Genomic DNA, 24,348 nt, shown 5'->3' on the forward strand with positions numbered 1-24,348 from the left:
TGCTTAGGATTATGTGTCGTATCTGTCCCCGGCACACGGAAGCCAAGGAACCTGAGTGTGTTGAGGAGGTGATTGCTGCAGAGCGTCTCTGACCTGTGTCAGTGCCCGACAGGTTTTTGGAAGATTGGAACTAATTTACCTTAAACAGCTGTAAATAAAGTAACGAGAGCTTGTAAATATGCTTTTCTTAAACACTACAAACTGTAACATTAAACGTTTATACACTGAAAAGCAAACATTTATGTGTTGTGTATTTTTGCTATCTGCAACAAAGGCAGGAAGACAAACAACACAATAAAACAGTTACTTCTGATTGGTATTAAAGTCCAGAGTTTTGGGCGCTTACCTGTTTAATTTATCAAAGTTTTATCTCAGCTTGTGCTAGAGTGTCACCAAGATTGTGTTGCTCTTTGACCAGGTTGCTGATTAACAAAATGCCTAGAGAGTTGTGAGGTATTTTTCCCCCATCACACACTCACACATGAAACAGGAAAGCCAACATGGAGGCAGTGAAGAAGTGGAGATCAGACTGGAAGTATCCGACTATTCTGCTTTGCATTTATGGATTCTTCAGCACAGTTAAACCACTGGAGCCTTTTCTCATCCCATTTTTGACAGGACCGGATAAGAATCTGACAACTGAGCAGGTATATATGACATATGCTAGAAAGGCTATAGTGTAATTCGATCAAAACAGACTTAGAAAAGAAATGATTTTCAGCTTTTCGGTCCTCATTGTGAAAAAGTTGGTAACTTGCTCTTTTGTACATGCTACAATGACAAATAATCACACACACATGCACACACAAGCTGGTGATTCATAGCAGAGAGATAACTGGCATCTTTTAAAAAAAAAAATCTAAGTGATAGAAATCCAATCAAGATTCTAAAACCTTTAATCATTTGCTATAAAGTCATGCATTTCCTGCTTTTGATGAGTTTTTCCCTGTCAGGTCAACAATCAAATTTTCCCAGTGTGGACATACTCCTATCTGTCCGTGCTAGTGCCGGTGTTCCTTCTCACTGACTGGCTGCGTTACATGCCTGTAGTGGTGTTTCAGTGTGTTATGCTCTTCATCACCACAGCACTGCTGCTGTGGACAGCAAGTGTGCCAGCCATGCAGGCTACGCAGTTCTTTTACGGAGTTGTGACAGCCAGCGACGTGGCCTACTTCTCCTACATTTACAGGTCATGTAGTACATCTCACAGATTTGGATTTTTAGCATTGCTCAGGGGAGACTTGACATTTTGAATATGCTCTTTATTACAGTGTAATAGATTTGAAGAGATACCGGAAGGCCACCTCTTACAGCCGCAGTGTCCAGCTCCTGGGGTATACAGTGGGCTCCGTGTTGGGTCAGCTGCTTGTCAGCTTCGACCTCATGTCATACAACAACATCCTGGTGTTCACTCTGGTTCTCACTGCCATCGCTCTCCTCACTTCCTTCTTCTTGCCAATGCCACAGAAGAGTATGTTCTTTCATCGAAAACGTGGGAGACAGACTGCAGCAGAACAGTCAAACACAATAAATGCATCACTGGAAGATGGAGGAGGTGAAATGGTGGAGAGTGGAGAAGGAGAGCCTGATGCTGAGAACCTTGAGGAATCTATCGTTACGCAGAGTTGCGGCCAAGTCCTCCTCCAGCTGTGGAGGGATTTCCGCCACTGCTATTCCTCTAGACAGCTGCTCTACTGGTCTGTGTGGTGGGCAATGGCTACCTGTGGGTATAACCAGACTGTCAACTATGTGCAGGTCAGTTATGAAGGCAGCATAAACAAAAATGTGAGCAGTAAAAGCATCTGAATCACTGCAGCAATCCAAATTGCTACTGGGAGCTGCTTTATGATGGGTTTACCTGCAGTGAACAAGTAGTGCCTTGTAGCTGCTGAAGCCTTCTCTTGTGTTAATAAAAGGCATTTTAGATATATATTTTAAACAGCAATAATTAAACACACACACATCCTTGAACAACCTAATGATACCCACACCATACTGCACAGGTGCTTTGGGAGCACGTGCAGCCTTCTCAGAACTTCAGCATTTACAACGGAGGCGTGGAGGCAGTCTCAAACCTCTTAAGTAAGCAACATTAGATGGCATCCCCCCCCCCCTCCCTAAATCAAATGGAAGTTATCAGGGACACATAAGATTTCTCAGTACCTAATCAGCTGTCCTAATTTGTCTTATCCCACGTGTACATGCTTTCCAGGTGCAGCCACTGCCTACGGGATAGGCTTTACTGAGGTAAGATGGGAGGAGTGGGGAGAGCTGGCCCTGGGTGGTTTCTCTGGACTGAGTGCAGCTTCACTGTTCCTCATGACTTTCACTGGCAACATTTGGGTCTGCTACAGCGGTTACATCGTTTTCAAGTCACTGTACATGATGCTGATAACTATAGCAATGTAAGAGTGTCAAGTCACATCAGGGTTATACTTTACCTCAGTTTAGTTTGATTTTTATTGCAGATATAAGAGCAATCTACCAATCTACCAACCTTTAGATTAAGACAAATTCTATGCTTGCAGGTATCAGATTGCAGCTGATCTCTCAATGGAAAGATATGCACTAGTCTTTGGGACAAATACCTTTGGAGCACTGGCTCTACAGACGATTATCACGTCTGTTGTAGTTGACAGTAGAGGGCTAGGCCTGGCCATCATTCCCCAGGTAAGCCATCAGATCACAAAATATGTACAGCAGCACTGTTTATTTGTCCATTAGTGTCATTAACCTTTTAAACATGTACTCTTCTTTGCAGTTCACCGTGTATTCCAGCTACTTCTTGGTTATCTCTGTTGTTTTTTTACTTCGGGGTCTATTCAGTATTTGGAGAGCACAAAGAAGCAGAAAAGAGACAATTCCTCCAGACAAAGATGAAACTCCAGGCAGCGAAGAACACAGATTCTGAACACGTATAGAGCGTTATAGTGTGTCAGTTATGGTTTCCCATCCCTAAATTGACCTCACATTAGTTCATAAGTAGCAGAAAAAAAGTATTTAAATTACTTACTTCAACATGATGAATAGAAATCATTTTTTTGTACAAAAACAATAAAAGAATGTTTCATACATCCATATAAATGAATGCTTTGGTCGTTTCTTTTTACTTAAAATTCATTTTAATATATATACTGTATATATTTACACCTTAACTTAAACTTTTTTAATACCCAATGCAAGTAAGTGGTTTTCAGTTCATCAGCCATTTCTTCTGACTGTCATTTGAAGTGTTGCAACTCTGTCAGCAGGGCGGAGACAACAGAGAAACGAGCCCCCCATCCCACCCATCCCTGATGTAGCATTCAGTCCTCCTCCTAACCCTAACCCCACCTTGACAACAGAATATATTCATTTCCTTAGTGAGAACAGTTTGTCTAAAAGGGTCCTGCACAAATAGTTTGGTTCTTTACAAATACAGTAACTGGCAGTACCCATTAGCTTTTCAAAGCAACAGTTCTGTCTTAGCAAATTCTGTGTGTTAGATACAAATACTGATATGCACAAAGAGCTAATTTCCTAAAAGAAAAAAAAATGTACAGAATTGCAGCATAATGAATGGGATATACTGTATGCAATAACTTAGTTTTCAACCAGTTCGATTATACATTGTGGCTCAGTAGAGACCAGGCTAGTTCACAGGTTAAATAAAGGGGAGGGCATCGACCTCCCCCTCTGCACACACCATCACTGTTTTGTAGCCTTCGACAGTGTCAGCACGACTGTGTCGCATATTGTTCCATTTATGACAAACTGCGATAGAAAATACAAATTCTTACAAACATTGTGTTTTTAAAGCTACTTGTGAAACAAAAACAGTGCAATAGGTGCAAGCGTGCCAGTTGTTGACCCTGTAGTGCAGCTGACATGATGGACCGCTATAAGAAGGGGTTTGTGGAAGAGCCTCCAGCTGGATACTGTGCAGGTGGACCCGCACCCTAGAACGAAAAAGGGAAGCACGCAGTGAGACTGTGTACTAAGGGTCTTGTCCAGTGTTAACTGAGAAGAAAGTATGCTAGCTATATGGCTGTTCACCAGAGCAATGGGCTGGTTATTCAAAACAAACAAACAAAAAAAAAACAAAAACAAAAGCCATCCCTCACAATAAAATCTACACAAAGAACTGAAGTCTCTTAATTTATTTTTATGTCAAATACAGATCAAAAGTGCTGTGCAAAAGTCTCGGGCCACCTCGTAGTATTTTATTCTATTGCATATAGTTTGTTATTCTTTTACCTTCTCCTATACTTTTTTTTCCATTTGTGTTGTTCTGCTGTGACACAACAAATTTCCCATGTGTGGGACTAATAAAGCTTTATCTTATCTATGTTATCAACAGGTGCAGGATGTTATTCAAATGTGAAACACTTTTCCTGTGACACACAGGAAAATACAGCATGAGTCAGCAACTGTTTGTACAGGTTCTAATATACCAAAGTCAAAATTTTGTATCACCACCTTTATTCTTCAACACAGACTAAACCCTCTTTGGCAGCTCTCTAGTAATTACGTTAACTAGTCATGAGGAATAGTTCTCCAGGCTTCTTGAAGGACATTCAAAGCTCTTCTTTGGATGTTGGCTGTCTTTTGTTCTGTTTTCTGTCAAGATGATTCCACACTACTTCCATAATGTTATGGCCCGGGCTCTGGGGAGGCCAATCCATGACTGATAGTGTTCCACCGTGTGGTTTTCCATCAGATTTGCTTTTGGCAGTGTGTTTAGGATCATTGTCATGGTGACAAATATAGCAGCACAGTGGTTCAGAAGGTCCTGAGTTCAACTCCACTATCTGTGTGGAGTTTGCACATTCTCCCCATGTTTGCATGAGTTACAGGTGTGAGTGTGAATGGTTGTCTCTGCATGTTAGCCCTGTAAAAGCCTAGCTGCCTCTCACGGGTAGCCGGGGTAGGCTCCAGTCTCCACAGTGTCTTACAGATGTCTGTAAACACAGTGGGACCCTCTCCTGACTTTTTTGAACATACTGCTTCCTGAAGAATGGCTTCTTGTCGGCCACCCTTCCACTAAGACTATTTCTGATGGATCAACTGAAGCGTCAGATGATGAGGGTCAGCTCTTATGTCTTGTGTCAGCTCTTGTTGGATTTAAAAAAAAGAAAAGAAAAAAAAATCTTTTTCTTAACAGCATGCCTTTCATTATACTTTTTGTCTGCAGTAGATTTATTTATTTTTTTGTCCTAACACATACCATTTTATGTCTATCAAACTATGTTTTTATTGTCATTTTTCACAGATTCAACTAAATAATCTGTTCTGGTTCATTTCCAAGTCTGCTATGTGTAGAAACACTGGGTCATGCATTGAGTTAGTCACCTTTTTTATACTTGAATGACTGACAGGTCAAGTGGCTTAAACAAACATCTGAAAATGTTCAGGCACAAGGACTGAACTGAAGACGCCCAGCTGCTTAGACGCAAGATATTACAGTGGCTTGCAAAAGTATTCGCCCCCCTTTGGTCTAAGTGCAGTCAGTTGCACATAGACATTGCCTGATGAGTGCTAATGACTAAATAGAGTGCACCTGTGTGTAATCTAATGTCAGTACAAATACAGCTGCTCTGTGATGGCCTCAGAGGTTGTCTAAGAGAATATTGGGAGCAACAACACCATGAAGTCCAAAGAACACACCAGACAAGTCAGGGATAAATTTATTGAGAAATTTAAAGCAGGCTTAGGCTACAAAAAGATTTCCTAAGCCTTGAACATCCCACGGAGCACTGTTCAAGCGATCATTCAGAAATGGAAGGAGTATGGCACAACTGTAAACCTACCAAGATAAGGCCGTCCACCTAAACTCACAGGTCGAACAAGGAGAGCGCTGATCAGAAATGCAGCCAAGAGGCCCATGGTGACTCTGGACGAGCTGCAGAGATCTACAGCTCAGGTGGGGGAATCTGTCCATTGGACAACTATTAGTCGTGCACTGCACAAAGTTGGCCTTTATGGAAGAGTGGCAAGAAGAAAGCCATTGTTAACAGAAAACCATAAGAAGTCCCGTTTGCAGTTTGCCACAAGCCATGTGGGGGACACAGCAAACATGTGGAAGAAGGTGCTCTGGTCAGATGAGACCAAAATGGAACTTTTTGGCCAAAATGCAAAATGCTATGTGTGGCGGAAAACTAACACTGCACATCACTCTGAACACACCATCCCCACTATCAAATATGGTGGTGGCAGCATCATGCTCTGGGGGTGCCTCTCTTCAGCAGGGACAGGGAAGCTGGTCAGAGTTGATGGGAAGATGGATGGAGCCAAATACAGGGCAATCTTGGAGTCTGTAAAAGACTTGAGACTGGGGCGGAGGTTCACCTTACAGCAGGGAAACCACCCTAAACTTAAAGCCAGGGCAACAATGGAATGGTTTAAAACAAAACATATCCATGTGTCAGAATGGCCCAGTCAAAGTCCAGATCTAAATCCAATCGAGAACCTCTGGCAAGATCTGAAAACTGCTGTTCACAAACGCTGTCCATCTAATCTGACTGAGCTGGAGCTGTTTTGCAAAGAAGAATGGGCAAGGATTTCAGTCTCTAGACATGCAAAGCTGGTAGAGATATACCCTAAAAGACCGGCAGCTGTAATTGCAGCAAAAGGTGGTTCTACAAAGTATTTACTCAGGGGGCTGAATATTTACGCACACCCCACTTTTCAGTTATTTATTTGTGAAAAATGTTTGGAATCATGTATGATTTTCATTCCACTTCTCGCATGTACACCACTTTGTATTGGTCTTTCATGTGGAATTCCAATAACATTGATTCATGTTTGTGGGGGCCGAATACTTTTGCAAGCCACTGTAAGAAATGAAAGATGAGTTAAAACTTTGCACAGTACTGATCCAGGAGACTATAGCACATAGCCACCAGACTAACCAGAAAAGGGTTGCTAGAGACCATAGGTCCTGCCATTGCCTGCCCAAAAGGAGTTGCAACAGACTTGGCCTGGCCGAAGGCTGGAAATCCTCCACCTGAAAAACATAATGTGATTTCAACTGTTACATGATGGACATGGATCTCTCTCTCTCTCATTTATCTATCTAGCTTTCTCTATATTATTTTCATATAGCTAAACATATAATTAAAACAACAATAACAATATTACCAAATCAAATAAGACCTCTTCCGTCAGGGTTAATTGAGTGAACCAAATATTACATGAAGAAAAGTCTTCAACATTTTATAGACGACCACTTGACAACTACAGCTCAAATCTCACCATAGCCATTATTGTCTACATGACACACACCGTTGGGTTGCTGGGGATACGCGGGAGGCTGAGGGAAGGGAGCCTGACCAGGAAAGGGTTGCTGGAATGTTCCACTAAAGCTGGTGGGGAGGTTGAAGGCTGCAGTATTCCCAAATCCAGCTGGCATACTCATGGAGCCTGTGCCAAATGGTGCTGCAAAATAGCAGAACAGTAACATTTAGGAACCAACAAAAGCTCAACACATAATAGGCAAAATTTGGTTTGATCTATTGCTGCGATTCTGTAACCCAGTGTGACTCGTTTTGGGCAAAAACGTCTACAATTCAGTATTGTGTGTCCAGCTGGGATTGTCAGAATCTCAGTTTTGTTTTGTTTTTTATTTGGATAGTTTAAACACATGCAATAAGAGTGTCTGCACACAAGCTGTAGAAAAAAAAGAAAAGAGGGAGTCAGAATCAGACATCAGTAAGTTTAGTGGCAGTGTCTGATCTCTGGTGAACACACAGGAGCAACAGCTGGGATCAAAATGTGTGAGACAGCCAGCTAAAAACCAAGCAATTCTATCAGTGATTTAAGAAAAACAAAAGAAAACATACACACACAGTTTACAGCTGATGTGGGATACAGGCTTCATTCATTCATTGAATGAAGCATATCTGTTAATCAGCGTGATTAATAACTCAGGGTGTAAGTTTTCTTTTAATGAACAATAAAGTTTATTATTTCCCCTTTAATTCTTTAACCAAGAAGAGGACCATGCTGCAGAAACCACAGATATTTGGGAAAGATGAATCCATCCTCAAACCTATTGTTATTAGTCATTTCTCATTCAGCTTCACTCTGTTCCTCTGTGATGAAATGGTAACTGGATTATTGGGCTATTTCAGTGGTGCTGTGTTTACTTCTTTCGAGATTTTCCTCAGTGACAGCTAAAATCATTCACTGGCAGAGCAAAGCACATGAGAGCAAAGGGGAAGCAGTTAGCACAAACAAACCTACCAAAGGTGGGAGGATACCCATGCCAATGAAGAACCCTCATCAAGCCTGTCCAGCACGCCAAGGACAATAAGACAGACAACTGAATCTAAAAATTCTTCACCATACCGATTTATTTTTAAAAATCAATCTCTGCACACCAGTAAATGGCAACACTTCTCTTGCTAACCAGTTCCATAGTGAATTGTAGTTTTCAATCTTTTTGCCCTCCTCCACTTTCCTGTCGCTTTTTCTGTGTTTGGCACTGTGATCAGATATATAATCACTTCTGAGGTAGCAGAGGCAAAGGTTGCCACTTCCAATGTGCAAAAAAAGACAGCTTTTAATACACTAACTTTATGACTGAACAAGTGCATATAATTTCTATACACACTGTTAAACTGAACTACTAAACTAAGTAAGTAAGCAGGGTGTTAAGTGAGTAAGGGGATTCTCAAAACACACACAGACACAGCCAACAAAAACAAACCTGCTGCAGCTGCAACAGTTGCTGCTCTGCCATTGCACTGGAATGGGTTGGTTGGAGCTGCTGCTGGGACAACACCAGGAGCTACAAATGGATTGGTTGGGTGTGCTGATGGGAATAACAGCATCAAATTAACATTAATTAGCATGACGTCCTAAGTTATAAGTAATATTAAACATTTTTCTTTTTTAAAGATAGCTTATAGAGGGTGTTTTGACAGTTCCACGTCAATGTCCTTTATACATCACAACAAACTAATTAACTAATGTTAATGAAACAAAAATAAATTCTTGACCATACTAGGCTGATTCTTGCCAAATTAAGTTTTAAGTTATGATAAAGTTATGATGCTTTAAGAATCATCATTTAAGTACGCAAGTTGTACAAAATGAAACTGCCAAATCTCTCTGTGATTGTCTCATAGTTTCCTCAACCTCACTCTAAAATTATTCAGAAATGTAAAACATGAACAATTACTAACAACCGTGTCAATTTTGTGAACATTGTTACCATAACAAATCAGAGACGTGTTTAAGTTCACTTACCTCCAAAACCCTGAGCCATGCTGGGCACAGCCTGCTGTATTTGTGCTGTTGAAACTCCCGTCTCTGAGCCAAACACACTCCTGTAGTGACACACCGTTAGCACATAAGTTTAGGAAAGGATGCAAAAAGAAAGGAAAAGGCCTAAGCGTATTCTGGAACACTGATCATCACAATGAAGAAAAAAGATTTGTCTGATTTATGTTGGTTTGTGCAGTCTCTTACCCTTGTGAGGTGCTGGTGGTATTGTAAACACTGGTGGCAGGTGCTGAGGTGCTGAAGACTGTATCAAGCTCAGCTAGAGCAGCATAGCGGTCTCCACCTGCTGGCTGTTTCTGAGGCAAACCACCCACTCCTGCTGCTGCTGCTGCTGCTGAGCTCACCCCACCAGGAATACCACCTCCTAGAATAGAAGTACATAAAAGCAAAGCCAGGTTTGATTTACCTCAGTTCACTTAATGCAGAAGAAAATGCTTTTAAACTTTCAAAGAGGTCCGGAGATAGCTGCCATACTGAACCTACTGAAATTAATAGGGAATAAATGTTAGGTCATTAGGAAGTGTATATTTTCTAGCCCAAAAATACATATTTATATGAGAAAAACCAGCTCAGTACAATTCACAGATACTCAAACACCAAACTTCTAATAATGTGGTATTAAAATGCTTCAGTCAAACCTAGATGTATAGCATTCACAGAAGTGAGGAGGCATTTCAGTCATGTCCAGTTGCCTTTTTGCAGCTGGTTCAGTAACATTGAGGTATAGACAATCGTGAGCAGAAGTTTACATTCCCTGTAAGAATTAATGTCCTGGCAATTTGGGGATTTTGAGCATTTCTTTGTCATTGTTCTAAGAAGCGGGATTGTTCAAAGTCCAAGGAAGTCAGTGAAGATACGAGTATTGGTCAATTCAATGGCTGCTATCAAACAAATTCTTTTTATGCTGGCAAAGAGGCCAGAAACTACCAGTTACAGTCAATCATCAGTAATGAGAAGTTAAAATGTTTTGGCCTTGTCAAGTTAAAAGATTATAGAACCTTTAGCACTGCTTATTAAAAGATTTAAGTGAATGTACGCATATATTTGAGTCCATATTTATGATTTTGATCCTAAATGAATTAGATAACCTCCCAAACGAATTAAAACTTGTGCAATTTTTTTAAGTCATTAGTCTAAAAGCCCAAAATTACCTTGACATTCATGCCCACGATGAGTGTATGTAAACTTCTGACCTCTACTGTAAGTATAAATTGCTAGAAAATGTAAACCAGCCCTTTTTTAGAGACTGCCTATCCCTGCCATGAGAAGAAAACTTATAGGGACTTAAATCTATGCGCCTAATTAAACCTAGTTTTCAGTTTGTATTTTTGTTTTTCAGTCATTCTCTAGCCCTACAATGGACATCTATGAAACAGGCTAGGCATGAAGGGTTTACCTGGCTCTGTTTTGGCAGAGCTAAATATGTTATCCAGGTCAGCCAGGGCTGCGTATTTATCGGCAGAAATGTTAGTACTCTGTACAACGTCTCTGCCAGCTCCTGTGGAGTTACTCTGGGAGGAGGAACTGAAGGATCCAAAGTCAGCACTACACGATTTGGGGAAGTTCTCAAAATTTGCAAAACTGGCATTTGCTAGTCCCCCTGAGGCGCTACCTGTATGAAAGAGAGAGATTAAAGAGTCATAAGGGGGACTGTAATTGTTGGTTTGGAGAAACAACAAAACAGGTTGGAGAGGGAAAGCTGCATGAAGGGTAAACTTGGGAGTCAGGCTGGTAAAGGGACACCTTCTAAAGGATAGATAGCAACATCTGTCCTTTGTTACACTGCACTATGCTGGCTTTTCATCAGCCTATGAGCCAAAAGAGCACACACAATTAGCACTTATATGTGTTAGAGGCTGAGCATGTGCAGGGCAGCAATTTTCTTGTGTGACTCCAATACTTCCAACTTCACCACGATACTGTGGAGAAAGGAAGTTAAAGACAAAATTCATCAAAATGTATTCACTGAGAGATAGAAAACAAGTTGCTATCTCCCAAAAAAATCTCTTTAATATGCCAACAATCCTGCAGATTTTACTGAGCGCTGTAATATCAACACGATCACTCTCAAGCAGGTCTAAACGTGTTAGAGCAGAACGAAACATTAATCTCTTAATGTTTACCTATTTTCTGCAACAGACTGCAAAATAATCACTCTGGACATCTTTATGCAACTAATTCAACACTCCATGTTAATGCTTGGAAACCCTCAGTTCACACATTCCTGCATATTACAGAGAAAAATTGAGGTTTTGCTACAGAGCAGTAATTTCCATATTGCAGCACATGAAGAGCAGATTTGTACGGAGCCCGTTAAAAGCAAACACAGAATAATAAATTATTTTGGACACCGAGGTAAAACAGAGCTAACTGGGACGCAGCACAGTTGTTGTGACCCTAAGGGGAAGAGAAGGCAACTTTTAGTAATGACACCGATACCGCTGCATTTTAATCAGCAGTTCACTGCTTTCTATGAAATATTGGTTATTTAATGACTTTTAGGTCAGGGACACTAAAGGAGTCTGAGTTTAAAGGCATCCCACATTACAGTTTACAAAAAATAGATTCTAGGGTAAAAGCTTTTGTAGAAGTAATTTTTGCATAAAAATCTAGAGATTGAGCACATTTAAAAAAAAATATTATCATTATTGCTTGAGGGGAAAATATGCATCTCCTCTTATCATCTCTTTTCATGTTGCCTTGTTGGATTTTTATACACTTTGGTCTATTTTGCACAGTAGGTCATATTAATCATTGCAACAATCAAAGATTAGTAGACCTATGTTTAACCACTGAGCTTTATCAGCTGTTAATTTTAGTATAGATGGACCAAAAAAAACAACACAGTGAGACACACACACACACACACAACACCCAAAGAGAGGATTGGGATCACAATGACTACACATACAAGATGGGTGAGAGAGTGAAAGCTGTTATGAGGGCAAGCGCAGAGAGACTTACTGTGTGAACACTGGAGAGGCAGAGCAGTGGCAAACTCACCCATACTGCGGCTGGATGAGAGCACAGTGAACGCTTGCAGCCAAAAATCAAAGAGGGAGGCAGAAATGGGGTAATGAGCAATGTAAGATGGCAGAGAAATCAAAGAAAAGATGTCAGGTAACCCAGAGGTAAACATTAAAAAGTGCTAAATCAAAGCAAATCAAATACTGCTAAAGCAAAGGATAAAAAACAAACAAACCCCAAAGCAAAACAAAAAACAAGTAAGACAGATTTGACAGCTGAAGGCAGACAGTGCAAGGCAGTCAGTATCTATGAGAAAGCCACTTAAAAATGTTTCCAATAAAAATAAACACTAAAGGAGGCCGCTTCATACAGAGTCAATATGCACCTCCAGCAGAGGGCACTGTAGTACACAACATTTTCCTGACAGGAAGTGAAGTTTGTGGCAGTAACTACTGTTCAAATAAGAGTATGTGACTTATGAGTCAAAGTGCTGGAAATAAGCCAGAGGATGTGTCAATAAGCTGCCAATGCATTTTTGAAAAACTGTAGGAGAGAGAGAGAGAAAAAGCTTTGGCTGACACCGCATGTATTGATTAGCACTCATCTATTGCACAACACCAGCATTAATTTAGAACCTCAAAAGTACACAAAAATGTTAGTTTCTCAGACATGTGGCTAAGCTGTATGAAGCTAGTGTATGCCCAAAGTAAAGTTTACAGTAAATGTCTCTAGTGAGGTACAGTGGATAATCTCCTGAACACAGTACTTCACGTCTTAGTCTCTTTTAAACAGGATCATCTGAAAACCTTACAACTCTCTGGTGTAAAGAAATGTTTACATTTGAACAAAAAAATGAATGAACGCTACACATATGGAAAGGTTTGGGAACAGAGGTGATACAACAGTTTAAACAAACCAACAAATGATGATGTGAGAGAAATTTTGACTACCATTGAGGTGTGTGTGTGACTAAATTCTTTGTCTATGTAAATTCTTACATGTCTGCCTGTGTACATAAAGCAAACCTGTTCCTCTGTGTTATTGATTTAGTTGTGTTATTTGTCCAGTAAAACCAGCTTGCTCTACCTGTATTTGGGGGTTGAAATGGGGCTTGGGGTGCAGAGGAAAAACCACCTGTCGACCCAGAAGTGTTCCCGAATGCATCAAAATTAGCAAAGTCTGCCTCTCCTTTGGTATTCTGTGCCACTTGAAGTTGTGTAGAGGTGTTGTACAGACAAACAGATGGAGAAAAAAAAAAGTGAAGGGAAAAAAATGGATTAATGAATGAATGCATACAATATCCAAAGACATGAATGACTGCAAAACAAATACAATGGGTTAAACACTACTAATAAAATGCAATGGGTGATGTGTTAAATGTGAGCAATAATCAGAGTAGTAGAGCAGTGCAACTTAAAATGCGTAGCAGCTTATATACCTCGACATTCACTATTTCCGAGTAACACTCAAGAGTCCTTCATGTGCACACCCAAATATAAAGCAGGACTTGTGTGCTTAGCACTACACACATCATTAATTTTAACACAACTGTGCGCATGTTTGTTAGGTGTGTTAACGCCACTTTAGTTCTTGCATTAAGGATGAATCTTAAAGGCTCTGAGGGAGAAATGAGAGGACATTAAACTCCATTGAAAGCAAATGCCAACAGCCACATGTTACAAGTATTAGTAACCATGGCAATTTGTCTGTCTGATGCAATTTTGATACAATCCAAGGGCACATCATGACTCCTGACGTATAGCAAATTCACATCTTCTCCAAACTGGTGGCATCCTGATCCCATCTAATGTAGTAAATACACCACCTCTGGAGAAGTGCCCACCCCACATCCAATATCTATAAACCCAGTTATTTATTGGTAAGAGATTGGTAATTGGGGCTTTTTTTGTTGTTTATTGTGGATTATGTGTGCTGAGGACTTTACTATCTTCATGTACATTGTACATGCCCAGGGAAATGAGATACTGGTGTGACCTTCTTGAAAAGGCAGTTTAACCAACTCTAGTTGGGATCTCCAACTAGCTGGCTAAGCTATGCCATGCCATGCCATGCCATGCACATTTCAATAGTGAAACTTGAAAACACTGGTTGAAGCAAATCAGACCTTGCCTACAAGTGTTAACAATAAGTTAAGTGTTAAGTGGTAACTACATTACTTGCTCATGTTTTTGTTAGTTGCAGTGTTATTGGTCTGTTGCTTACTTGTGTGGCTGTTGAAGTGTGCAAAGTTAGCAAAACTGGAGCTGGCGCCTGCATTCATGTTGGGCGGGGCAGCAAAGATGTCACCACCCAAGTCACTGAGGAGGTCATATTTCTTGTCATGGAGCTGCTGCTGCTGGGTTTGTCCACGGCTCACTACAGGAGACTGGTGACGACAAGAGATGCATTTGAAAAAAATTAAATAACTAAACCGGCATAAATGAGCTCCTAAACAGCCTTCATGCAAATTAATAAAGAGGAGATAATAGGCCACATGAAAAAACAGACTGTGGTGACACTGTCTCATCAGCGATGAAAGATGAACCTTATCTCAGTGGGCAAATTTGGTCATTTATCATAAACAAGATGAATATGCTTTTGTCTTTAAAGACATGGCTTTTTAATACTGCTGTGAAAGAATTTACAGTCTAATCCTGGACTGCACCTGTTGTCAATAAATCTGTCATTGCATTTGTGCGAAGAGTCGTTATTTTCTTTGTATCTATGAGATACTTTTTAATTAGCAAATCACTTAGCAAATTAAGTCCAATGTAAACATGTCAGTAAAGCATTTAGGGATGTGTGTGTAAATGGATTACTAAGTAACTGTGGTAGTGTTGAACCACAGAGCATTCAGCAAAGTAAACAAGGTCATCAACTGGTAGCATTGTTTCCGCTAAAGCCCCATCATAAGGTTTCATTTTAACATCGGCAACAACGCTGAGTGTTAACTGTCGATTGATAACCCAGTTCAAAGCTGAAAGTGTAACAGCGTAAATATTCACACCATTGTAAAGACCAACCTGAGGTGAGAATATGTAGTAACAACTACATATTTTCACCTCAACCCTGCTAGATATGGCATATATGGCACACTGGACAAGAACCGGTTTATGCTGTCCAACATATGTGTTAATCATGTGATGACTTGTGTGCATGTGTGTACACTATGCAAGTCTCACCTGATTTGGTGGGGTGTGCTTGTTGAGGTGTAGAGACGGTGCCGACTCCCCCAGCAGAGACTTGAGTGGTCTAACCTCTGGGGTGCTGCTGGTGCTGCTGTTTGAGGAGCCAGAGATGGAAGCATGGACTGACGCCACTACCTTGGCCTGCTCAGGAGGCACGTACCTTCGAAGCAATCAACAATTTATGCATTACTTACACTAAAATATATATATATATTTTTTGTTAGTTTTAAACTACCATTTATAAGAGTGAGACACTACAAGTTGTGTGTGCGCACAACAGAGCAGACCACGTGAATGCCTGTCTGCAGCAAACCTAGCATGTTCAAACATGCACTAGTCATTGCTCTCATTTTGATCATATTTCAGACTAAACCCTAGATGGATGAGTTGATGTTTTTTAACAACATCCATGCTTACCCAATTCACACTTTGGGTGTATCAAATTTGTCATAACAAAATGCAGAGGATAAATAAAAATCTTACAAGAAGCCGTTAAAGATGCATCACAGTTTGTTGGTTGTTTTCTTTTATATCACTGAGTGATCAGCGACAATCAGTGACTAACTTTTAAACTTAAACAGTAATCATTTGGCTAGTTCTTATTTCACAAACACCAATAACAATTTTATTCAGAGTCAAAAAAAGAAGCTCTAGAACATCTAGAAAAAGCTCATACATATTTCAGTTGATTAAAGCCTATAACTTCGTGGAGCAATTAAGTCTTGCACATAGAGCAGCTTTACTGTAATGACCTAGATTCTGTACATCTCAAGAGGGGTATTTGGTGGCTTGCTGGAGGCTAACTGCTATGAGGCGCATGTGAAACATTCCAAGCCAGAGAGAGAGGGAGAGAAAAAAAAAAAAAAACCTTTGCACAATGCACACTGACAGAGATCTTTTCTCAGCAAGCTTATGATACTGACATACCATCTCTTTTTCTCATATTTATCTTGTAGGAACTCCTTGACTTTCTGTGGTTCTCTGAAGTCTGGTACTGAAGAGGTTCTGTCATCATAAAGACCGAGCCAGATCTGTTTACAAACCTGAGAACACACAGAGTTAGAGAAAGGGATTTTTGGAGGAAACGGCACACACATGCACAGAGCTTTGCCATCAGTCATTATTAGTAATGAAATTGTTACAATAAAGTAAAAATAGACAAGCAAATAAAAAGACAAGCCACATGTAAGATAAAGTTGCAGAGTAAAGAAAAAACAAAACAGAAAACCCCCCTCTGACAGATAAAGGGGTTGCGAACCTCTGCCCTGGTGTGAACCTTTGCAGCAATAAGTACAAAAAAGCGTCTCTGTCTTGGGGTAAAATTCCACATTGGAGTGGTGGAATTTTATCCCATGCTTTGAACACATTTGACTCTGGGATGAGGGTGGAATTCTTCACGCGGACCATGTGCTTTAGGCTATTCCATTTTAGTTTGCTCAAGTTCAGGACTTTCCAAAACAAGCTACTCCAAAAGAGCCACTTTATTTTTCTGTAAAAATATTGGAGAACAAACATGTTTGGTGTACATATTGCCTTAAATAAATTGCAAAATAATATATTTTATGCATCTTAGACTGCAGTGGTCTTATTTCTGTTTCCAGACACAGTGACCTCATTATAACAGCACGGTAGTGGCGCTCTGGGGGAACCAGAAGACTCCCGGTCATCATGCAGTTCAAGACAGTAAAGCTGTAGTAGGTCTAACTTCAGGATGAGCCTTGGAGCGGTGCATCGTTATTAAGGACCACCACAATGACAACCCGGCAAATGAGCCACCAAGAAAGAGAAACAATGACATGGGGACGGCTGGTGCGAGCTGAATAGTCACAACTGGACTTTCAGGATGTCTAGAAGTAGATCAGTTGTGGATGGCATTGTTCTCCTGGATAAAACATAATAAAAACAAACAAACAAAACAAAAACTCTGTGCTGATATGAGTCACCAACTATACTTGGGCAGCTATTAATATTATCTAGGTATTATCAAAATAAATACTTTGTGTGAAAAACACTGGGACTGGGCACCAATTTATGACAAACAGTTTATAACATTGTTTCCCAAAAAGACTTTAGTTGGGTAAGCCACCAGCCACATAAATTAAATCCTCCTTCCGCTCAGTGTCTGTCAAGTGCGCTCTATGAAGACAGAAAGGTAACTTACAGGCAGTATTTATAAACCAGCCTTCAAGCGTATATGCATCAGCTCCAACCTTGAGTCTCCTTCATGTCTGCTTTCCATGCCACTTTGTCCTTCGTGGGTGGCACTGCACTATTTCATACTCTGTTTACCCGAAATATCTCGTCCCTTCGGTATTTTGCACAGTGCAACTGGTCGATTGTTTATACTTCTCATAAGTAAATAGGTGCCAATATAATGCATGAAATGCTTGACCTGTCTATTCAATAAAAGTGTGTCACAACACCTGTATTAAACTGACAAAACATTTGCCTTACAACAATTTTTGTTGTCGGAAAGTAGCATGCACTTTTTAATCTAGAGTTTGTTTTATAAAACTTTCTACAGCAGTAAAATGATAATAGTCCACATGAATTTCAAGCGTGCCTAAATTGCCTTAACAAGCATATGTGCTACAGGCTACTTAAATACAAACAGTAAAGCATAACTTTCACAACATACACAGCCCATTTCAAGATTTTTATAGGCTGACATTATGCCAACCTGTCTATTAAATATTGAATAGACAAGGACAAACAATGATGGCTCAACCAAAAGCTAATCTAACTAGTCAGAAAGGAAAGCAGTGGGAAGGTTGACCTCGGGCTTAATTTCTAACTTTATTAATTGACAGGGCCGAGTTGCCGTTCCTACCTCATTGCCATGTTTCTGTAAGAACTCGATTTCCTGTTGCGTGAAGGTTGTCATGGAGATGGACTTGACTCTGTGGGGTGGATTCAGTCCTCGTCTATGGAAAAATAGAAACAAGGGTCAATTTAATTTGAAGACAACATACATGAAAACCTCATCTTGATACACTCCAGAGCCCACCTCTCAGGACGGGACCATTTAATTAGCTGAAAGCTGAATGGTTGCTGGTGTGTGCGTGAGTGCGTGAGTGAGAGAGAGAGAGAGACTTAGGACAAGTGAGTAACTGAGGATAAGAAGTCATGATTATAGAGAGAAATGAAAGAGACAAATAATGACAGAGAGACATACTGACAGAAAAAGAAAGGGAGTACAATAACCAGAGGAAGTGGGTGAAACTCTCTTCACTTACACCGACTGAACTGAGACTGTCCAAACATTAAAAGAATGAACAATCTTCCTTAATATAGAAACTTCAATTATGGAGTAACACCCATTAGACCACACAAGCCTGGCTCACTTTCCTTAGAAGGTCACACAGTCAATGCCACAATGGCCCAAATTAAAAATGCCTGGTTACGGTAGGAGTTGAAAAGAGCAATCATTTGTCTATTATTAAGCTCCAGGCCTGATTGTCTGAGCACGTTTTCCTCGAATCGCTTACAGGTGAAAACTGATGTCGTGCTGACTGGCACGGTCACCACCTGTTTTTGTGAGAAGGTGACCACAGAACATTTACCATGCGTGAAGAGCACTTTAACTGCGAGTTAACAAAAGTACTTGTCAACACATAAAACATATTGAAATAAATAAATAAATAAATCTTCAATTCTATAAAAAAGGATCTGTGCTTCTAGTTGCTTACATTAACCTTTGTTGTTAATCAGTATAATCAGTCTTCAGAAAGTAACTAAAATTATAAATTGGACTGCAACTTCAAATGCCTTTAAAAGCAGAGAAAGTGGTGAGCAGTGAGTAAACTCAAACAGCCATCATCAGCAAATATCATTAGGATAGCCATTACACTGTGCCAACAGTGGCCACAGGCATCTTTTCCTTCCTTTTCCCTTTGCAGCCATCAGCATGTCAGGAGCACAACAGATGCACTCGCTTATGGACATGGATAGTGGATTTAATCAGCCATAACACAGATGTGTTAAAGGAAGCATTCCGACAGCACTCAAAGCCCCATTATACAATAGACGTATTTACAGGTATGGTGGACAGATATAAATGATTACAACAGCTTTTATCAACCTCAGTTTTAATCTCAAACACAGTAACATGCTACAGAGACATAATGACATGGTATTAACATTTAGGAACACACAATTAGAGCAAAGTTAGTTTTTTGATTGTGGATAATATACAAAGAACTCTTAATTCAAGTGTTTTTAAATACTTTAACTCCTGCTTTATCATCTACAAGAACTACCAAGAGTTTTGCATGTTTCCCCTGCATCTTTATAACAAGAAAAGTTTTGTATGAAGTTTACAAACTGAAGAAGTCACTTGGATAAGTGACGAAATGTTTCTGCCACTGAAAACGCTACGTCCAGGTGAACAGGATCAACTTTCTGTGGCTTACAAACACGATGTTATACACAGAGCAGTCAGATGCTGAAGGCATTGAAATACTAGACGGTCCTGTTAAATTATTCACTGCTGTTACCTCTAACAGAACTTGTTGTCATTAAACCTTTTTCTCAATACATCCGTCAGTCAGTGGATTGACTTTAATCAAAAACAACATTCACTGCTATCTGGTACAGAGTACAGAAGCTACAGTTTAGCTAATTCGTGCTGTTTGTGAACACCCAAAAGACCTGTCGGTTCACATTTAAGAACATAAAATTATGTTATTTCTTTTAGATCATTATGTCAATGTGGAAAAGATTGCATGAAAATGTGTGGGGGTTTTGCTTTCCCTTCATACAAATGCTGAGACTGCCACGTACATGACTAATGTTTAAGCAGTGCACTTTTAGTTTTTAATCATTTACTAGTGCTTTGTGTTAGGCTTACAAAAATATACACATGGACCAATCACAGCAGAACCACGTCACACTAAAGTAGAAGGAGATTACAAATCCCTAAAACAGATTTTTAAAAACTAAAATGGTCCCCCGATACTGCACTGCGGGGTAGAGAGGAACGGACAAAAACAAAAAACGAATTGTTTTTAAAATGGATACGTTTTTCCAGCTCCCTAAGGAAGATAAGTGATCAAATTCTAGTCTTACGAAGATTAAACTAGGTCAGATAGAGGGAGAGGTTTCCAGAGCCCTTGAGGTCTAAATATTATATCAACGTCTTAGCAGTGTGGTCCCATTGAGGAGTTCTAATTCTGAAAATGTCATTTTTGTTACTTCTATAAATTTTAAAATGTATATTACGTAGACTTTTTCAGGAGAATTAAATTGCAGTAACAATCATTAGCTGCACAGTATAAAGGAACTGCTTTTATCACAACGTGTCAGAGAACAGTACCACATATTGCACTGTAAAATAATCATGAACTAGTCCCTATTGCACTAGTTCAAAGATGGGAACTCGGCTCATTTGCATACTGCAACTGCCTCAGGGAAAGAGAAACTGGCAACACAAAGTCTCCAAAGAGAGGAAAGTCCACACACTTCATTTCACTGCTTTAGATCCCTGCAAAAAATGATATTTTAGTCTTTTAACAGTACTGTTATTAAGTGTCTCATACAACAGAAAATACCCATTCCTAATTTAGTGACTCACTAATTTAGTCACCCCATCCCTGTTTCACAGATTCCACACCATTGTTGAGAAATCAAATGTCAGGGTTATATTAAAGTCATTTCTGGTAACTAGCCATTGATCAGATCATGTATCAGCACATTTGGTGTCTGTAACACCTTCCCAACTCTGGTTACTCAGGAACACATAGGTCAAGTGGGGTTACTTCCCGTCATGAGCAAATCTCTAGTAAGACATCGATTGGCGTTCCTCTTAGGAAAGGCTCCACAATCATGAGGAATGTGTTTATATAGCAAATTCCAACTCCACCCTTTAAACAACTACAGCTACGGGAGGAAGAAGGTTATTAAGTAGTAAGTTGTTGTGAACTCTCCATCACTCCAGAGAAAGTCAACAGTGTTAATCTTAAAAGAAAAAGGAATTAAAAAGCCACCTGTAATGTTGGATGTGTTTGCTTTGGTTTATTTGGACAAAATAAAGAAAACATTATGGTTATTCAGAAAATTGGCATAATAAGCCAAGACAGCGATTGAAATTATCAAGTCTGCGCATGAATTTTAACTACTCACAATTCCAACATGACCTCACAGCCACTTCCTGTTGCTCACATACACAACATCACATGCTGCTGATGTAGCAGCACAGTGGGGCCACACCACTTCCTGAACCTAAAAATCAGATCAAGCTTCCTGCGCATATCATACAGACATCTATGCTTTCAGCCCCACACTCTTCCAACAGAAAGATTTTCCTTGAATGTGACCTTTATCTAACCAAAAGTCAGTGAGAAAGACAAAAGAGAAAGGATATAAGGTTTAGAACAGAGATCTCAAGCTAAAAAAATTAACTTAATTAGCTCTCATTACAGGATTTAAAGCAATAGGGCAAGCACATGGGAAATACACAGTGGCGTCCCCACAGAAACACCCACTGGTGGCGGTAAACGAAGGGAAAGTATCAGCAAGCATGTAATTTATCTAATGCTCACCACAGCTAAGCTACATTAACTCAAACCTGGTCAGTGGGCATTTACTAAGCAATAAAAACCTTACCTTTTACCTACAACATTTTTAGAATGATAATTATTCATGAACAGAAAATGGCAAGGTGATCTGTATAAAAGGTGCATACAGATCTAATTCAAGTATTTGTGCCTTTATGGGTGATGGTGGTAGCACTTATAATTTATTTTAGCATTTCATGTGTGTGTTGTTTCTCAGTGAACTACATGTCAGTGCAGTCTGAAAGGTCGATTACTGCACAGTATTGAGAATGATTAGTGCAACACGGGCAGTAAGAGGGAAACACTTCCTCCATGTTGTACATCTTTTGCCCCATTTACCACTAAACTGATGTAAAACTGAGTGACGAAGTGATTTGTTATTATTGCATTAAACTACTTTCTTTCTGAATGTATCCAGCATCATACAACATGCAAGAAGGAAATATGACAGCTGAGCTGAGACGTATGTGTGTGTGTGGCAAAATAAGAAGAAGCAGAGTGCTCCACTAATCCCAAGCTTAAAAAAATGCTTATTACACAACTGCACAAAGACTTTCATTTAAAAAAAATTACAAATAAAACCCTTCACTCTGCTACAACGAAACTACAATGCATGGGCTTCAGAGCCGTCGTAGGAGGTAAACTGCAGATACACGGAGAGAAAAAAAGCTTTTGATCAACTGCGTTGTCAGCTCTAATTCGAGCTGCGATGTTATGCCAGAGGATAAATAATTCGAAAACACAAAATAGATGAGTGAACTACGCACAACTGATAACAGATTTTACATTTATCTCAGTCTCGTCTTAAGATAACACGACTTTCGCTCGACCAGGTGTCGACCATCACGTTTGCAGCGAAAATGCGGTTAAGTGAATCAAACATATGGCTCCACAGGGCGGACCGGCTCAGTTACAAGGTGGTGCTTCCTAACGTTACCGGCAGCTGGAAGCAGCAGCAGCTGGCTTATCTGTGGACCTAGCTTGCAAGTGTCAGATAAGTTCACTTGCTAACACTGGATGCTAACGTTAGCTAGCATCTCGGCTGGTTGGTGCGCTCGCCTGACACCTCTATGCACCCCGCCCAACGCACCACACTGCAATGTCAAAACAGCTAAACTCACACTACCTCCGTCTTTTCTAGTTCCCCATCTGACGGTAGCTAGTGCTACTATTTGACTAACTGGTCGGGTTTACCCCGTGTAGCCGAAGCGCATTAATATCGTGTGCGCCATGTCTAAGCTAAGGTCACTGTGCAACTTAATACTTACAGGATGCCAGAGCAGGAGGTACAGACGAAGGAACCCACAGTCATGTTGGCGTAGGTCGGGCCTCGCTGGTCGCAGTCAAAGCACTTTCTATTGGGAGGCAAACTCGTCATTTCTCTCAGCATCTTCAGGTGTTTCTCCTCCTGTTTTCTCTTCGCACTCGCCGCCATGGTAAAGAATCTATAGAGGGGGTTGAATAAAACCGTGAGAGACGGAAAGCTAGCTAGCTAAAACTAAAAGAGCTGTGCTTTCTTCTTTTTAACGGTTGTCGACTCGTAAAGACAGAGTGAATCGCTAGGTGGGTCTGTTGTCAGGGCGGCCTCGCGTCTCCTCGAACAAGGAGTTTTCAGGCGATGGACCTGGCGCTAGCTAACGGGACAAGAGCTTTGCTGCCATCTACTTCCGCCTTCGCTTAAGTCCCGTTATGCAGCCACAGCGAGTCTTCATGACTCAAGGCCAAACGTGAGCCCATTAAACTCATCACAGTCAAAGATATCCACTACAGATAGAGGCTATTATTTTTAATCTAATTTTATTTAAGTTGGCATTAACGGTGTCGTACGCGCTGCACACCGCAGGCATTTTAACGGCATCAACGACACAATTTAAAGATTGTGGCAGTTAGCGGCTATGTGAGTTACTTTATCTTCAGTTCAAATTGTGACGTGTACATAGAAGCAGACAGTACGCTCGGTGACTTGTCTGAAGAATTGCAGCGGGCCACAACGCAAACTGAAACAAAGAGCATCATCTTGTTTCTAACGGGACAGCTCTTTGGTTGTGCTCCAGACAGCGCAAAGAGTGCCACTATTCTTTCTTTAACGCAACAGCGCCACTGAGCGGTTTTGGTTACTACAAGATTGTAACTAGACCCAATGTTAATCAAGTCATTAAACAAAATGCACTGCGTCACTATATGAAAAAAAATTAATTAAATACCTCAAGTATTAAAAGATACGTAAAATTCCTTAAACGCAATGCTTGATTATTTGTTTCAGGAAAATGTACGATAGAAAAATAATATCAGATATTTCAAGATATTTTAAGAAGAATTTGTCACAGGAGCATGTGCAAATACCCTGATGAAATGTGTGGAGAAATATGAGT

At 40.2% G+C, this 24,348-nt stretch overlaps 2 protein-coding genes across 9 annotated transcripts; one reads left to right on the top strand and one right to left on the bottom strand.

Moving 5' to 3' along the window:
• Window positions 1-469: 469 nt before the first annotated feature.
• On the top strand, window positions 470-3,013 carry LOC102784374 (thiamine transporter 2). The gene is made up of 7 exons (XM_035911629.2): window positions 470-647; window positions 954-1,189; window positions 1,272-1,755; window positions 2,004-2,082; window positions 2,213-2,405; window positions 2,529-2,670; window positions 2,762-3,013. The coding sequence occupies exons 1-7, from the start codon at window positions 501-503 to the stop codon at window positions 2,909-2,911; spliced, it is 1,431 nt and encodes a 476-aa protein (XP_035767522.2). The 5' UTR covers window positions 470-500; the 3' UTR covers window positions 2,912-3,013.
• Window positions 1,218-23,625, bottom strand: agfg1a (ArfGAP with FG repeats 1a). Of its 8 annotated transcripts, XM_087850866.1 has the most exons (16): window positions 23,245-23,625; window positions 18,253-18,346; window positions 16,350-16,465; window positions 15,417-15,582; window positions 14,458-14,620; window positions 13,321-13,440; window positions 12,232-12,303; window positions 10,664-10,879; window positions 9,454-9,631; window positions 9,232-9,311; window positions 8,690-8,794; window positions 8,224-8,268; window positions 7,234-7,416; window positions 6,891-6,985; window positions 3,851-3,938; window positions 1,218-1,721 (listed from the first exon to the last, which is right to left on the bottom strand). In XM_087850866.1, exons 1-15 carry the CDS (start codon window positions 23,409-23,411, stop codon window positions 3,879-3,881), a joined length of 1,860 nt encoding a protein of 619 aa, XP_087706992.1. In that variant the 5' UTR covers window positions 23,412-23,625; the 3' UTR covers window positions 1,218-1,721; window positions 3,851-3,878. The 8 variants fall into 8 exon arrangements, with proteins under 8 accessions (XP_087706992.1, XP_087706993.1, XP_087706991.1 ...); XM_087850867.1 differs by lacking the exon at window positions 1,218-1,721 and having other exon boundaries at window positions 3,100-3,938; window positions 7,264-7,416; XM_087850865.1 differs by lacking the exon at window positions 1,218-1,721 and having other exon boundaries at window positions 3,100-3,938.
• Between the last annotated feature and the right edge of the window lie 723 nt (window positions 23,626-24,348).

Source organism: Neolamprologus brichardi, chromosome 14, assembly GCF_056152115.1.
Source record: "Neolamprologus brichardi isolate AB-2024 chromosome 14, ASM5615211v1, whole genome shotgun sequence".
Lineage (NCBI taxonomy): Eukaryota > Metazoa > Chordata > Actinopteri > Cichliformes > Cichlidae > Neolamprologus > Neolamprologus brichardi.